The sequence below is a fragment of the Periplaneta americana genome, chromosome 9, assembly GCF_040183065.1.
Source record: "Periplaneta americana isolate PAMFEO1 chromosome 9, P.americana_PAMFEO1_priV1, whole genome shotgun sequence".
In the NCBI taxonomy this organism is placed as follows: domain Eukaryota; kingdom Metazoa; phylum Arthropoda; class Insecta; order Blattodea; family Blattidae; genus Periplaneta; species Periplaneta americana.
Window position 1 is genome coordinate 51,364,225 of NC_091125.1, and position 16,550 is coordinate 51,380,774.

The following is a 16,550-nucleotide window of genomic DNA, read 5'->3' on the forward strand; positions in this document are numbered from 1 at the left end:
TCTTAAAGAGTGTTTCCAGGAAACTAAATTTTAAATACAGTGGAAAACTTTGTTATCAGAAAAGAAAATGATGTCATGATTGTCAGGTGTGTTTTCAATGATGACATAAAATAATGACTATGAGATCATACAGTTGCAGGGAAATATGGTGTGTGAGAGTGCTGCAGTGTTGTGTGTTGAATTAAGAAATTTTGGAGATGTAGTTAAATTTCTGAAGTCACATGTTATTCGTGAAATAATGCCTGAATTAATTAAATTTATAAGCCTGACTTTGACTATCCTGGTTTCCACAGCTACAGCCAAAAGATCTTTCTCTGCGTTGAAAAGGCTAAAAACATTTCTGTGTTCAATAATATCCCAGAAGCGACTTAATCACATTGCTATTTTAAATATACACAAGGATAGCACTGAGAAGTTGGATTTAGAGGATGTTTGTGACGAGTTTATAGGAAGAAGTGCAGTGAGAAGAAACACATTTGCAACTCGTCATGTTACATAGTGATGAGTCCATATATTGTTTTATATTATATTACAATATCGAATCGTAAATTTAAAAAGTTAATTAAAACTTTAATTTACACCTTAATCACAATCTTGTTATTCACAGGGCTACACAACTCTTTATCACGGTTTAATTAAGTTACTATCTGTATTCGGTTATTTTTATCGACTTATCAAAAAGATTGTCAGATCTCCAATTTTTCTATCATTCTATATTTTATATCATTGTTGTGAATAGACATATATCACGATTCATGTAAGGGAGAATTTGATATTTTATTGTAATTCAAAATTTTAAGCCCTCCCAAAATTTTTCAAAAGTTGGCGCCACTATACAGTATATATGTATGTATGTAGGCTATGTATGTTCTCTATACAAATCTATACATTTTGATCGATATTTACCAAATTTTCCACACTTACAACTTTCACAGCCAAGACAAAAATACAGACTACATTAAAATATGAAAAAACAACATTCCTCTCTTGGTTTCATCCCTCAATCATTAAAAAGCAATAATATTTGGTTCTGGGATACGACTGATAAAGAGTACTTTTTTGTTTTGGGGGAATGGAGAGGGAGATTCTTTGATACGAAAAAAAAAAAGAAAAAAAAAAAAGGAAAAGTTTAGTTCACCAGGACACCATATGGGGTAATGTATAAAGGTAGGAAGAAAATCCGATTGCTTTGGTTGTTTTTTGTTTTTTCCTTGATCACAAACCCTAAGCAGGTGTATAGACATAAAGGGGTGGAAAAATCCAAAATCTATCAATGTAAATAGTGTACAATATGATTGAAACTGTTATGTCTTTGTGCAAATAAGTATTTATTTATAGACCGTAATGCGCATTTTTCCACCTACATTTCCCCCCCCCCTTATTTTTTGGTGTGCCCACCCCAGCATTCCCCCACTCCCCCGCCTCCAATTTGAAAGTTGTAGCGCCGCCACTGTTGTATGAACATCAGATTTTCTAGTAAGCTGTCTGAAACTAGGGACTGTACAATCTTGAATGAAGGAAAATCTCTGCTATCCAGCGTGTTAATAATTTCAATAAATTTATTGTAATATTTGGTTTATAATAACCATAGATTTTGTAGGCTTACGCTACTCGTTCATGAAGTTGTTCGTATCCAATAATCGGGCAAATCGCAATATAGCGAACGTAGAAGCTCCGCCCACGACCCCTTCCACTTTTCCCCTACTAGCTCATCAGACACTCTACGTGATAGACGAGTGTTGTGTCGAATGCACATTTCATGTAGGTGGGGATAACTTTCCCTACTGGCGTTCGCTATATTGCGATTTATCCCAGTCATCTCCCTATAAACAAAGCATTACGTCATCGCAAGCGAAAGGTCAGTTTATTTTATATCATTCTAGCATAAGATGCGAACGTTAATCATCACCATTTGCACACTAATACCAGTGAAATATCAGGCAAAAATACATGGGTTCGAATGTAGATAAAGTAGTTGTTGGTGTGATGGGAGTATTCCCACCGCGTGTTGTGTCTACGAAATAGAACTACTATGAAATTGTCTAAATATGAATAAAATATGACTTTTTATAAACGGAAAATTTGACGGTAATACGAAAATCAGAAAAGTGCCAGGCCCGAAATACACCCCAGGGTCTACAGAACAAAGAAATATAGGCCTACACAATCACAAGTTGGTGACACTATCCCACATCAAAACGAATCGAATAAACCACTACAACAAAATCAACAGCAATTATAATGAAATTTAGAGACCGGCAATACCAGAACATGCACTGTAATATCATTGTATAAAAATTATACCATAGATTATTTTTTATCCATTGTTAACTCTTTTGCATCTCCTGGTGGTTTCTGGTTGTGCTAATTAATGTTGTTACTTGTCAACAATGTGACAATGAAACGTGTGTTCAGTTTCTCTCCAGCGACAGAAGATTATTTTAAGATTAGTTAATTAATAACCAAACACACCCGTATTCATACAAATTTCCAAACTCCAAGACATCGACAGTGAAGTTTTCTTTTTCAAGGAAAGTTCCCCTCGGGCCGAAACCAGGACCACCAGACCAGGAGATAGTCTATAATTAATATTCAGATTACTTGCAGTCAGTCACAGGAAGCAAGTGGTATGATTAACGTTACCATGGCAACAGGCCACTCGCAAAAATCAGCTGTTTAAGCCGAGATGTCATGTTGTTTGTTACTGTTAGCGCATGTGTCAAACCAACCATACCCGAACTCTCGTTGAACGTGAATATTGATAAGAGTGTTTCTCAATAAGTATATGCGCCGTTTACGACCATTTTAGTCGTATGTCATAAATACAGGTATGATTAATCCTTCCCTCTATATTATATCTTGGTCCGATTTATTTAATGTGTACGTATATGTTTCATGAAACTGTTGAATGCCGGTGTCACTTTGAATGCATGATATTTTATATATTTTTTTTTTATATGAGTTCAACATTCGTTTCGGTGAAGTAAAGTGCGATACCAGTTTCAGTTTTGGTGTTATATTTAGGTACAGTATATCGATATTTACTACTTCTTTGTACTGGGATACTAGTTTTCGGGCAGTATGATGGTAAATAATCAGACCAAAAATACAATATGATGTTGCTACGTTTCGGCGGTGATGTATGGAATATATAGTTCGATGGAGAGGAAGAATTGTAGATCAGTGGCATGTAGACCTACTGTCACCAACATGGTTAGATAAGGTTCGGTGAGGAAATAGATTAGTGACAAGATTAGGTAAAGTTTCATGAAGGTGGTAATTAGTGATAAAGTACCGGTACCCTTTCTGTCAGTGACAAGGTAGGGTTTGATGAGAAGGCAGATCAGTGACATGTAGCCCTACTATTAACGACAAGGTTAGGTAGCGTTTGATGAGGAAATAGTTTGGTGGCATGCAACCCCATTGTGAGTGACAAGATTAGGTAAGGTTTTTAGAGGAAATACTCGTAGATTTATGACAAGTGGTTCTGGCAGAATTGATACTTATGTGAATGTAAGGCTCATTATTCCTCTGTTTTAGTTTCAGCTACGAAGTATTATACTGTATTATTATTGATTCTTATTTACATTTACTGTAAGTAGCCTATGTTTATCTTCTACTAGGTAGGCCTACTAGGTCTACTAACGAGAGGTTATTACACTATGGAACGGAGCATATATGATATGCAAGGCAGATGCTGATAAGCTACCGGCGAATGCCACAGAGTGGAGTCCCGCAGTACAATAATCTGCCTGTTATTTTGTCTATTAGGTGTTTTAGTTTTTTTTACTACAATGTTCCTACTGTGATAATTTTAATAATATATAGGCCTAATAGTATTACCAATTCTTGTACAATTTATTCAGTTCTGTTTCACTTAGACTTGAAGAGATGTTAACTGGATGTCACCAACCGTGCTTTAAAATCAACTAAAAATACAGAGAGTTCCTATGCAGACTTCTCCCAGGTAGTAATGTTCTATCAGCTTAATGGCAGTAAGTGTGGAGCGCCTGTTCTGAGGAAGTTAAGGGTGGATTGGCACCAGTCTGTATAAGAAAGCATGTACAGACTTATCCATATGCCAGAGTATGACCACTCGCGAACCGCCAACAGATTTGATTAAGGTAGTAGACATTGGAATGGGACCAGTCTGCGTAGAAACTCTGGGTGAGTCACACTTATTAAATTGTGACCTTTATTTCTCGTGATGATTTCTGGGAGCTGTTAGAGTTTCCTCTACTTGGCATATAAAATCTAAACACAAGGGTTTTTACCTGGTGCAATGGATGACAAAAGCCATCTCATCATCATTGTTGGTACTACAGCCTGTTGCAGATCTTGTCCAATCATATAATGTGTTTCCATTTGTTCCTATCTTCGACCCTCCTTTTCCACTCCCATACTCCCAGTATTTCCAGATCTTGTTCAATGCTGTTCAGCCATCTGATGTTAGGACATTGAGTTTTTTTTTTTTTTTTTTCCACCATATATTTTTGTAAGTGAGACTTTTGGCAGAAGCCATCTATAGTTTGGAAATATGGATGTTTCAATCTCAGTTTCAAGTAACTGAAAGAACATTTTTTTTTTTTTTTTTTTTTTTTTTTTTTTTTTTTTTTTTTTGTGAATAAGAGCTTGGTATAGCCTGTTTCTGCTGTGTTAATAAAGTGTAGAGAAGCCAATGCGTTGTTAATATTACTGATTGATATTTTGCCCCTACCTTGTATTTACATTCTTGAAAAAGTCTGTTTCATCCACCAAAATTATGATAGTTTTAAAATAAACTCTGATTATCACAACTACAGCACAAGAACATGCAATAATTTACATTTTAATCATCATAGGTTATCCAAAAGTCTCAATAGCTTATCACATACAGGAATAAGACTTTACAACAAACTCCCTGTTGAAACTAAAGCCCTTAACTATGCTAGATTTAAAAAGTCAGTGAAACATATTTTACTTTTCCACATGCCTTTTACTGTCAATGAGTATCTTAGTTTAGCACTCCAAATTTAGCTTACAGTAGTTAGTATCTCCTTTTGTGTTTACTGCTCTTCTTTTCTATCTGATTCATGTCTGGGGTGAGATTGCCCAAGAAGATAAGGAAACCAAAAACCTTGTACAAGTAATGGTCTGAAGAAAACTGTGGAGAATTGACTTCATTACTGAATGTGTTGATTTTATATTATTTGTATATTATTGTAGACATCTTGTATGTCGGAATAACATGTATGTAACCGCATATTTATTATGTATTCACTCTGACGATGCCATGAAATCATTGTATTTCCTAAGGCTAATAAATATCTATCTATCTACCTATCTATCTATCTATCTACCTATCTATCTATCTATCTATCTATCTATCTATCTATCTATCTATCTATCTGTCTGTCTGTCTGTCTGTCTGTCTGTCTGTCTGTCTGTCTGTCTGTCTGTCTGTCTGTCTGTCTGTCTGTCTGTCTGTCTGTCTTATCTAATCTATCTTATCTAATCTATCTTATCTAATCTATCTTATCTAATCTATCTATCTAATCTTATCTATCTATCTTATCTATCTATCTAATCTAATCTATCTAATCTATCCTATCTATCTATCTATCTATCTATCTATCTATCTATCTATCTATCTATCTATCTACCTACCTACCTACCCATCCATCCATCCATCCATCCATCCATCCATCCATCCACCCACCCACCCACCCACCCACCCACCCACCCACCCACCCACCCACCCACCCACCCACCCACCTATCTATCTATCTATCTATCTATCTATCTATCTATCTATCTATCTATCTATCTATCTATCTATCTATCTAATCTATCTATTCTATCTATCTAATCTATCTGTCTGTCTGTCTGTCTGTCTGTCTATCTAATCTGTCTGTCTGTCTGTCTGTCTGTCTGTCTATCTAATCTGTCTGTCTGTCTGTCTACTCTTAAGAAGTTAGATAAAAAACATTTGTGGTGTTCGTGAAGAACTTGTTGTTCTATGTAGCTTTCTTTATTCACAAATCTCTTATGTGAGAAATGTAACATGCTAAATGTGGTGAAAGAGAAGTCAGTGTCATGCTGAATGGGAACTTGCTTTAATAAATCTTAGACTCTAATCAGTCTTATCACATCAGAAGAGTAGAGAGAGTTTGCTTCAAGTTATGGAAAAATCCAATTGTGGATTTCTGACATAACGAAAAACACTGTGAAGAAAGAATATGGACGTAAATGATAATTACTTTTAAAGTGAATTTGTGTGCAGTATTGTTAACAGTGATAATTATAAACATTTTACAATACCGGTATACTGCTTACATAGAATTACCTGTAGTCTATATTATAAACAAAAAAAAAACTACATTTTTAACCTTTTCTGTCTGGGAAATGTGTCACTTTGCGTTTACTGTAGAGTAGGTATTTTAATTCCTTTTACTTCCTGTGGAATTTCGTTATTTATTTTAATTACGTTTTATATGAATGTGATTTTTTTATGTCGGCAGAAACTGTAAAAAAAATCCTCATTTTGATATTCAAAATGGCCCACATAAAGTGTTATAAGTTAATTTCTATTAAATGGTTCAATAATTGTAAACGCTGATTTTTTTCTAATCTTATTAGAGGAAGGGGCCTTTCAGATTGCTTCATGGACGGTATTATGTCTTGTAAAATGTGGCAGCATCCTGCTGGTATCACATTTTTGCTCTTACATTGATGGGTACATTCTCAAAGTTTCCACGATTGCCACACCAAATGTTTAATGACCAACAATGCTAAAAAGATACAGTTCTAAGCAATAGTAGTAGCGAAAGAGAGGGGGAAGACCTGCCACTGGTCAGCTGACAGAAACGCTGGGGACATTCGCTGAGATGATTTAGTAAATTGTGAGTTAGGGTATCATACTGGCTTCACTTAAAATTATTACTCTTATACATAACTTTTTTTCCATTTTATTTTTGGTGTAGGCCTATAACATAAAGAAAAATATTAAATGTGTTTTCTTTTTTGCTTCAAGCAGATAAATGATCAATATGATGATGTGTTACTGAAAAGAATCTGAACTTTTTTTTTTTTTTTTTTTTTTTTTTTTTTTTTTTTTTTTTTTTTTTTTTTTTTTTCCAGAAATGAGACCTATATAACTAATGGGTACGAGTGTGATGGAACAAGTCAGCAATGAGGAACAATTTTGTTAGCAAGAAGAAACAATAATAATGCATACTAAAGTAACAATGTCATTCCCATTTTCAAAAGCTTTAGAAGATAAAAAGTATCAATTTCATCCTTTTACACGGGAATCATTGGCAGCTATTGAAGTCAGAATTAGTAATAAACTTCAGAAGGAGGAGACAAAATCCGAGGTACCGGTACTAGTCTTATTAAGTACCTAATGAGATAGTATGTAGAATTAATACACACATTACTTAAAGAGACTTTCTCACTTGTAATAATACAGTGAAGTCGTTTATTTCTTTACTACTAAGCAGCACTCATTCTCGTAACTGTGTTTTGAATTTCCTTTACGTACCTCATGATATGTACACTGGATAAGATCAAGGCCTAAGATAACACAGGACAAACACAAAACAGATGGACTCACCCCATCCCTAAGGAAGACAGCTAAAGGCTCACTCCCACTTAGCGGAATTGAATCAAACAGAATTTCTCTTCACAATGTATTTAAATGGAAGATAGCAGAAAGTGGCATGGCGTGTCGAATCGAACAGAATTCAGGAGCTAGAATATTTATTTCATTGCCAGAACAGAATTTCTTGTTTTGGGTTATGATCGTAAGTTCTCATGAAGCCTTCATGAAGAAACAAATGAACCACATACATTCTTGGCAGCTTAATTTGTTTACTATTGAAAGTTGTTGCTGAAATAGTACATATACAGAAATCACAATTTAATATGAATGAAGAAAAATTAATAAATCTTTGTATGACAAAACACAAAAATACTGTTCGGTTCGAATCCACTAGATGTGAGGAGCAGCAGACTTTTCGATTCGACTCAGTTCGATTTCGCTAAGTAGGAGCTGGCCTTATGATTCCTGCAGGGTCCTGTATTTATGACATAAGACTAAAATGGTCGTAAACGGCGCATATACTTATTGAGAAGCTTTTGTCATCTAGTCTGCTGTCAAAAAATCTGAAAGTTAGAATTTATAAAACAGTTATATTACCGGTTGTTCTGTATGGCTGTGAAACTTGGACTCTCACTTTGAGAGAGGAACGGAGATTAAGGGTGTTTGAGAATAAGGTTCTTAGGAAAATATGTGGGGCTAAAGGGATGAAGTTACAGGAGAATGGAGAAAGTTACACAGTGCAGAACTGCACATATTGTATTCTTCACCTGACATAATTAGGAACATTAAATCCAGACGTTTGAGATTGGCAGGGCACGTAGCACGTATGGGTGAACCCAGAAATGCATATAGAGTGTTAGTTGGGAGACCGGAGGGAAAAAGACCTTTGGGGAGGCCGAGACGTAGATGGGAGGATAATATAAAAATGGATTTGAGGGAGGTGGGATAGAGACTGGATTAATCATGCACAGGATAGGGACTGATGTCAGGCTTATGTGAGAGTGGCAATGAACCTGCGGGTTCCTTAAAAGCCATTTGTAACTAAGTAAGTAATAAATAATAATAATAATAGTAATAATAATAATAATAATAACAAGGAGCTTTTTAAATTAAATGAAGCATGATCACTTAAAATAACATTTAAAGCAAATCTAATTTGTATCTTAACCTTAAGTTCGAACTAAAACCCACGAGTATGATATGTTCATACATACATAAGTACCTTTCAGCACTACACTTATTTCGCTGTCAACTCACTCACTGCACAGAAACTGCGAGACATTTCACTGACAATATCCTGATTTCACTAACACTTCAAAAACATTTCATTGTTCGAATACTTTGCACTACCACCCACTGTAAACTATAAAACTTCACTGATACAAACACACCTCACTGACACAACAGACTTCCCCACAGATACAACACTTCAAATAACAAAACATCAATTACACCCTTTAAATAGTGTACATAATATACTACCGTCTAGTAGTGAAGTTCTTATGCCTATTTTTAAATACATTTTTGGTTATTGGTAAAGCCTTTAGTAAGTCTGCAGGTAAAGCATTCCAGTCCCTTATACTATGATTGAGAAAAGAAAACTATCCAGTGTCCGTCCTGTGTCTCTTTCCCTCAATTTATGTGAGTGGTCGTTCCTTGAAGAATAATTTGGCAGCTGCAACCTATTTTTTATTTCTCTCCAGGCAGTCTCACCTCTGTATGTTTTGAACATTGCACATGATCGAATTCACATTCTCCTGTCCGTGACAGCATTTTTGAATATATTAATTTGATAAATAAGTTGTGTTAATGCCCTGTTGATTGCTGCAATTTCTCCATCGAAGTGAGTAGAAGGACTCCTTGTAGACAAATAAAAACTGAATAATATGGAATATATTCCAGCCCCAGTTGGTTCATCATTTTGATATTTGGGGCTGAATGTATAAATGTGTAACCAATCTGTTTCGGGGTAGAATGTATTTATAGTTTCAAGAGCAACATGTTTTAATTCGAGTGTAGACGATTCTTCTCTCTTCAAATCCTTAATTAAATTTATATTATAATTTATATTTGGACTTTTATTACAGACAAATATTTTTTCCAATTTTATTATTAACACAAAATACGTGATTTTATTCATTCATTCATAGTTTTCTGCCGAAGGGCAAGTTGTTCACTGTAAATCCAGTGTTCTCCAATCTTCCCTACTTTCTGCCTCCCTCCTAATCTTCGCATACGATCTATATATCTTAATGTTGTCTGTCATCTGGTATTTTCTTCTACCCCAAACTTTTCTTCTGTTCACCTTCCAATGCATTCTTCAGTAGGCAGTTTTTTCTCAACCAGTGACCAAGTCAATTTCTTTTTCTCTTTCTGGTCAGTCTGAGTATCATTCTTTCTAGTGCAGCTTCATTTTTATTCTGTCTGTCCATTTCACATGCTCCATTCTTCTCCATATCCACATTTCAAATGGTTCTAATCGTTTCTCTCCACTTCGTTATAATGTTAATGTTTCTGCTCCATACAATGCCACACTCCACACAAAGCATTTCACTATCTCTTCCTTGGTTATTTTTCTAGAGGTTTGCAGAAGATGCTCTTTTTTCTATTAAAAGCTTCCTTTGTCATTGCTATCCTCTTTTTGACTTCCTTGGAGCAGCTCATGTTACTATACCACACTTCAAGTTTAACTCACACATGTAAGGTCAATTAAAACAGTGTTCATGGGTTAGATAATAAACATACAATATATATATATATATATATATATATATATATATATATATATATATATATATATTGTATGTTTATTACACCTCAAGTATTTGAAGCTGTCCACTTGTTCTACTGCCTCATTTCGAATTCGCACGTTTCTCTTCTTCATTTTTCTACCAATAACCATGGTCTTCATCTTGTTTGCACTTATCTTGATCCCATACTGCTCACAGATGTCACTCAGCTCCAGTAGCATATCTCTTAGTATCGTCTCCTCTTATGTTAACAATGCCATATCATCAGTAAATCTTATGGACTTTATTCTTCCTCCTATCACCCCTCTCACGTTCTGAAAACAGTTCTTCACTAAATCCTCCAAGTGCATGTTGAACAGGGTACTCCTCTCCCTTTTCCACTTTCCTTTGATATTTCCTCCCCTCTCCTGACTTTGATTCATTGTTTCTTATAAAGATAACTGAATAGCCTCCTCTGTTTCCAATCCACAAGAATTTTCTTCAAGATCCCCAGAAGTTTATTCTAGTTTACTCTGTTAAAACCCCTTTTTCAAGTCCACAAATATTATATTCACTTCTTTATTTTCTCTTGGTATCTTTTGCCGATTGTCCACAGCAGTCCAATTGCATATCTCGTACCTTTTCCTTTTCTGAAGCTAAATTTCTCTTCTTCCATCTCTCTTTCCTGCTTGTGCTACTGGCTATCTCTAGTTCTGTCCTATCCCTCTTCCCTTTTGCTACTGTGACTGATAAAATCTGGCCACTTGTCCTCCTCATTGTGTGAGAGTATTTTTTTATAGAAAGTGTTTTGAATTTATGCTGAACAGAATTGTTATTATGATGAAGATCCAGTAGAGCTACATCACGAATTACAAGAAGGAAAATATCTTCCATTTCGTTCCCATGCAAATTTCCCTTCAGAGCTAATTTCCTCTCCAGTGGAAGAAATTGACAGCTTCTACGAATTTCAGAAAGTGAGTAAATAGTTTTGTATTCTGCCAATCATTTGTCGATATTATTATGTAAACTCTGTTAAAATATATGTAGCAATATTATTAAATTTAATAGTAGTTACTTACAATAAAAGTGTTTAAAATATTTTATTTTGCAAATGGGGAAGTTTGTAAAACGAGTGTAGCAATCCCACGAGCAAATATAATCATTTTTAACATTTAATTTAATTTTTTTTTTTATATATATAATTGTATTCCATAGATCTTCCATCAGCATTGCAGCTTTGAAATATGGAAAAAAATGAAAGTCATATAAAAATTTACAAGCCATAGCAAACAGATTAATTGAATTTACAAGCATAAACAATTAATTCATCATTTGAATAGAAAGTATCAATATGCAGAAGTTTTGTTAATTAATTTCTGAACCTATTCTCTTGGTCCTTCAAAGGTAAATTAGGCAGTCCATTAAAGACCGTAATACATGTGAAGAGTGAACTTTTTTTTAGACAAATAGAGTGTACCTGGAGATCTGATTAGTGTTTTTATTATAATTATGAATGTTTTGATTAGTAGTAAATATATCTCGGTTTTTAATATAAAACATCACCAGGGAAAGAATGTAATATTTCTGAAAGCTGGAAAATCTTTGTACATAGTATCTTTTTATGCATATCTGTCATCCTTAGAGCTTTATTTGTAAAACAAAAATACCCATCTTTAGCTTCAGATGAGTTTCCCCAGAATATTAATTCACATTTTATTACGTAGCGCATGCATTTATCTCCTCTCACTCACATGTGTACAGCTGCACTGTGCACTGTTGTGTCTGCTCTTTATCTGTAGTAAAGATAAAATGTATGCATTGTAGAATGAAAGTATACTAACAGTAAGTATACCATTTTAATGGTTTTATATAGCCAGTAGTTGTAGGTGTGAAATTATAATATTAATTTATAACAAAAATGTTCTTAAAAACAACATTTTATACCATTAATTATTTTAAAAAAATAGCGTTTTTAGCTGAAACCTGTTTTTATTTTATCTATGTGTGAAGGGCAAATGAAAATAAGCGAACATAATCATGCAACACAACAGGCTTCTTCTCAAAGGCTTGTGGTCGTGTATAATATAATGCCAGCATAAATGAGTAGAGCACTGAGTTGTGTTTTTTCCTCATGCAACTTGAATTTTAATGAAGCTCCATTGTTTATAATTGCTTAACATCAGTTTAGGGCAGTATCTACAGTTAATTTATTTTTAAAATATTATTATTTGAAGAATTTAAACATGCTGAATTATACAGGGAATATCTTCTAACTGTCCTAGAGAGTTGCCGCTTCCCGCTCCCAGGCGACCTTGTGACTAACACGCTGATGACGCAGTTCCTGGTTGGCGGTCTCAGTGCTAGACTGACTGCCATATGGAGTGAATGCATACTCCAATGCGCTTTAGTTTCTGAGCTGTGCATAATTATTTGTGTGAAGTTAGTGATTAGTGTGTGAAGTGTCTAGTTCCAATGCCATTTTCATTACATGAGCATTATAATACTTACATAAAATACAGAAACTCTTGTGTGAAAACGCGACGCAAGTTCTGACAGAAATTTCCAGACCCATATCTTGTGTAAAAACAATAAAAAATCTAGCTAACAAAATTCAAAGAAACAGGTTCAATAAATGATCGTAAAAGACTACATAAGAGCTGAAATGGAGTCAATCAGTGCTGTTGAACTTGTGAAGTAGGTTATTTTACGACGCTTTATCAACAGCTTAGGTTATTTAGCGTCTAAATGAGATGAAGGTGATAATGCCGGTGAAATGAGTCCGGGGTCCAACACCGAAAGTTACCCAGCATTTGCTCGTATTGGGTTGAGGGAAAATCCCGGAAAAAACCTCAACCAGGTAACTTGCCCCTACCGGGAATTGAACCCGGGCCACCTGGTTTCGCGGCTAGACGCGCTAACCATTACTCCACAGGTGTGGACTGAACTTGTGAAAGTTAATAATAATTGTATAAGAAGATGTCAGCAATGTGTAGCAGTCAATTCGGAGGACATTTTGAGCATAAAATATGAGTTGGATAAGTACAAATAACTGTGCATTGTTTGCCTGCCAGTCGAACAGTGGGTGCATGCATAGTGGGAGACAGTTGTTCTGCTGCCACAACCGGGAAATTCCAACTCTCCGGGACAGTTAAAAGGTATTCCCTGTATAACAACAGTTTCTCTGTAACATTATAACCTCCAAATGATCACCACTAAAATTGTTGATTCACGTTTTTTCAAATGTCCTAATACATTACTGTAGTCCAGTGGTCGGCATTTCGTGACTTGCTAGTCAGACCCTTAATACACAAGCAGGGCGGATAGGGCATGATCTGCTTTCCCTTAGTCCTCAGGTGTTCATTCAAGCAGTTTGGATATCCTCTCCCTCCCACTTTCCACTTTGCTGTGTATTGCGGGTGCATTTTATATGACTTCATCTCTGTGTCGGCCACTATATTACTATGTCATAAAATACCAGTATATTAATGTAAAAATTCCTTTTGCATATTGTTGTTGTTGTTTATTGACTCCATTATGGTATTTACAAAGTGATTTTTTTTGCCAACCAGAGTATTTTCGAAATTTTCGCGAATATTCTTGTTTGCAGCATTCATGGCATGGTATGAAAATGCAACTTTCCTGCATCCCTGTATCAGTCTGCCAGCCAGCTGCTTAATCAACATTATTCAATATATTTTATACATTTAAGCATTTACGAGTAATATCATCTGAATGAACATTAAATGAGGTCATCTTAGTAGGCGAACATGTGGGGAAAGATGATTTCTTTCAAGTATAGACATATAGTCATTATTTAATTAGCTATTTGTGAATTAACAAACAAAAAGGATGTGGAGTAAGACAGTTGCAAATAATACAGTGTTATGTCTCATAGGAGTTGTATTGACTAATATATGAATTTTACAGTAAGGAAGTGCCTAATTTGCATAACGTGTATTTAGATCATGGGTACTATTACACATTAACATTTCTCATAAGCGTAAAGAAAGTTGGTAAAAATAAAATTACTTTGAAATAAATACAGAAATTGCCATTGATCACAATTTACACAAAAATAAAGCTAATTAAAATGTTTTTATAAAATACTTAAACCTGTAATCCATATGAAACAAAAGTATGCTATATATGTAATTTAATGTTACTATTATTTTATATTTTTTAGACTGAAGCCTGAGTACTTTCAATGTTTTTTCTTCTTTGTTTTTCAGACGTTTGTGGTGATAAATAAAAGAAAATGTATTTTCCGGTTCAGTGCAACAAATTCCTTGTGGTTTCTGGATCCATTCAATACTAACCGAAGAGCTGCCATTTTCATTGTGACACATCCTTTATTTTCACTTTTTCTTGACATTATCATTGTTAGCAACTGCATAGTATTGACGCAGCCTGTAGATTTTATAAGGCAATTCTTTAGGTAAGTTATTTAATATGAAGACAAAATTATGCACGATACCAAAGTAATCATTATTTCTGAAATTTTGTTCAAACAAATCACTAAATGAATGTCTGGCCATAGTTTTTAAATATACCTTAATTCATTCCTTAATATTATTCTTGGTGGTCGAGTTGTTCCCATATTGTTGTTAGACTGAGTTTTGTGGCTTCAGTTGATTCGAGGATGATTCATTTTTAATAAAGTAAAACTGAAAAATACTGGGTGTTCATTTCAAAGTGTGTCATGACGTCACTGTTGTGAGTCAGCGATTTGAAGTGAGTTTGAACTTTTATGTCAGAGAAGTTGCATATTAATCAAGGCGTTCAATCTGAACTTGAGAACGTGTACAGTATAACTTGAACGTCGTAGCAAGAGATGGCGGTCTGTACAGTCTGTGTGCTACCATAACCTCTTTCGAACTGTGTTTTGCGCGGGCAAGTCGTACTCAGGGTATTTGTTATCATTCTTTGCATACCGCAACATTCCACAACACAAATCAAATGTTCTGTGTCCATGTTGACCGTCCAAGTTAATGTCAACAAATACGTACGTAATCGTCTTAACCCTCTCGCCATATCCCGACAGTAAGGAAAAAAACTCACCTCAGTACGTGTTTCCAAACAGTTCACATTCCTGCCACTACCGGCGTTAACGCACATACCGGTATGTACTTCCAGAGTCTGTGGGTATCGACGGACTCTTATGGACTCTGCGTACTTCAGAATGAACACCGTACTTGTTAGGCAACTCTCTCGCATTTAGGTAATACGCCTCTGCGGAAGTATAGGAAGATTGAATTCTCTAGGCTCATCAGCTAGCCACATGACGGCATACAGCGAGCCATGACACACTTTGAACTGAACACGCAGTATGTGCCTTAGATTTATGACATGTAAAAGAACACTGTCCCTGAAAGCGTGGAATCCAGTCATTTGCCGCCATGTTGAAATTCATTTTTGCTAGTTATTACCCTTATCTAGCATTCCATCACACTGTCATATCAGCAGAATTCACAAAAACTTTTGTCAGTTCTATTTGGAGATTCTAGCAACAACTCATCTCTGAAAAGCTCAGCCATTTTCCTGATGTAATAAATAAATTCTCTAATGTTTGAATGCCCATCATATTAATAATGGACCGTCTCTTCTATATAAGAAAGAAAAGACGTTAAAAAAATTAGATTACAGTATTACCCCATTAATGCACTCATCAAGGGACTATGGCCTTAAAGTATTATGCAGGACAGTGCTATAGACGGGAAATGATTTATGAAATGAAGAAAACAATTTAGACATCATTTCATAAGAAACATATATTGTGCATTAGTTATAGTGCAACATGCAAATAAGAGCTAATTTCATATGAAAAAAATCTTTGATTGTTGTGTGCCATGTGTTTGTACTGATAACATTCTCTATGTAGTTCAAATAACTATAGATAACTTCACTTGATACACTACTAGGAGCAACATTCATGTAATTTTTCACTTATAGATGGAGATTTTCGCTTTGCCATTTTGCACTATCAAACTTACTGCACACTCCACAGAATTCAAAGAATGACTAAATTTTACAGAAAGGACAGGAATGTATTGACAAAGAGACTTTTGAGTTGTAAAAATCTTTTCATACAAAGGAAAGTGCCTCTAAATACAACTTCCGACAGTGCTGACCGGGGAGTTTTTTCAGGTAGAGACTGAAATTTCTTTGTTGCACTAGTGGTGCAGTGACCCTCAGTACAGTCACAGCAACATTCTCGTATTTTTCATCATGCTTTTAAAACA

The 16,550-nt window shown here is 35.0% G+C and overlaps 1 protein-coding gene across 7 annotated transcripts in view; it reads left to right on the forward strand.

Moving 5' to 3' along the window:
* The first annotated feature begins 2,454 nt into the window (after positions 1 to 2,454).
* The window catches only part of LOC138705924 (sodium channel protein PaFPC1-like), a 94,368-nt gene continuing 80,272 nt past the window's right edge, over positions 2,455 to 16,550 (forward strand). For 6 of the 7 annotated variants that reach the window (XM_069834699.1, XM_069834700.1, XM_069834701.1 and 3 more), the window contains exons 1-4: positions 2,455 to 2,828; positions 7,120 to 7,355; positions 11,139 to 11,285; positions 14,541 to 14,746. In XM_069834699.1, coding sequence (XP_069690800.1) covers positions 7,209 to 7,355; positions 11,139 to 11,285; positions 14,541 to 14,746 — 500 coding nt within the window. In that variant the 5' untranslated portion in view covers positions 2,455 to 2,828; positions 7,120 to 7,208. Of the gene's footprint in view, positions 2,829 to 7,119; positions 7,356 to 7,379; positions 8,628 to 11,138; positions 11,286 to 14,540; positions 14,747 to 16,550 lie in introns of those variants that run through there. The other variant, XM_069834705.1, reaches the window with a different exon arrangement.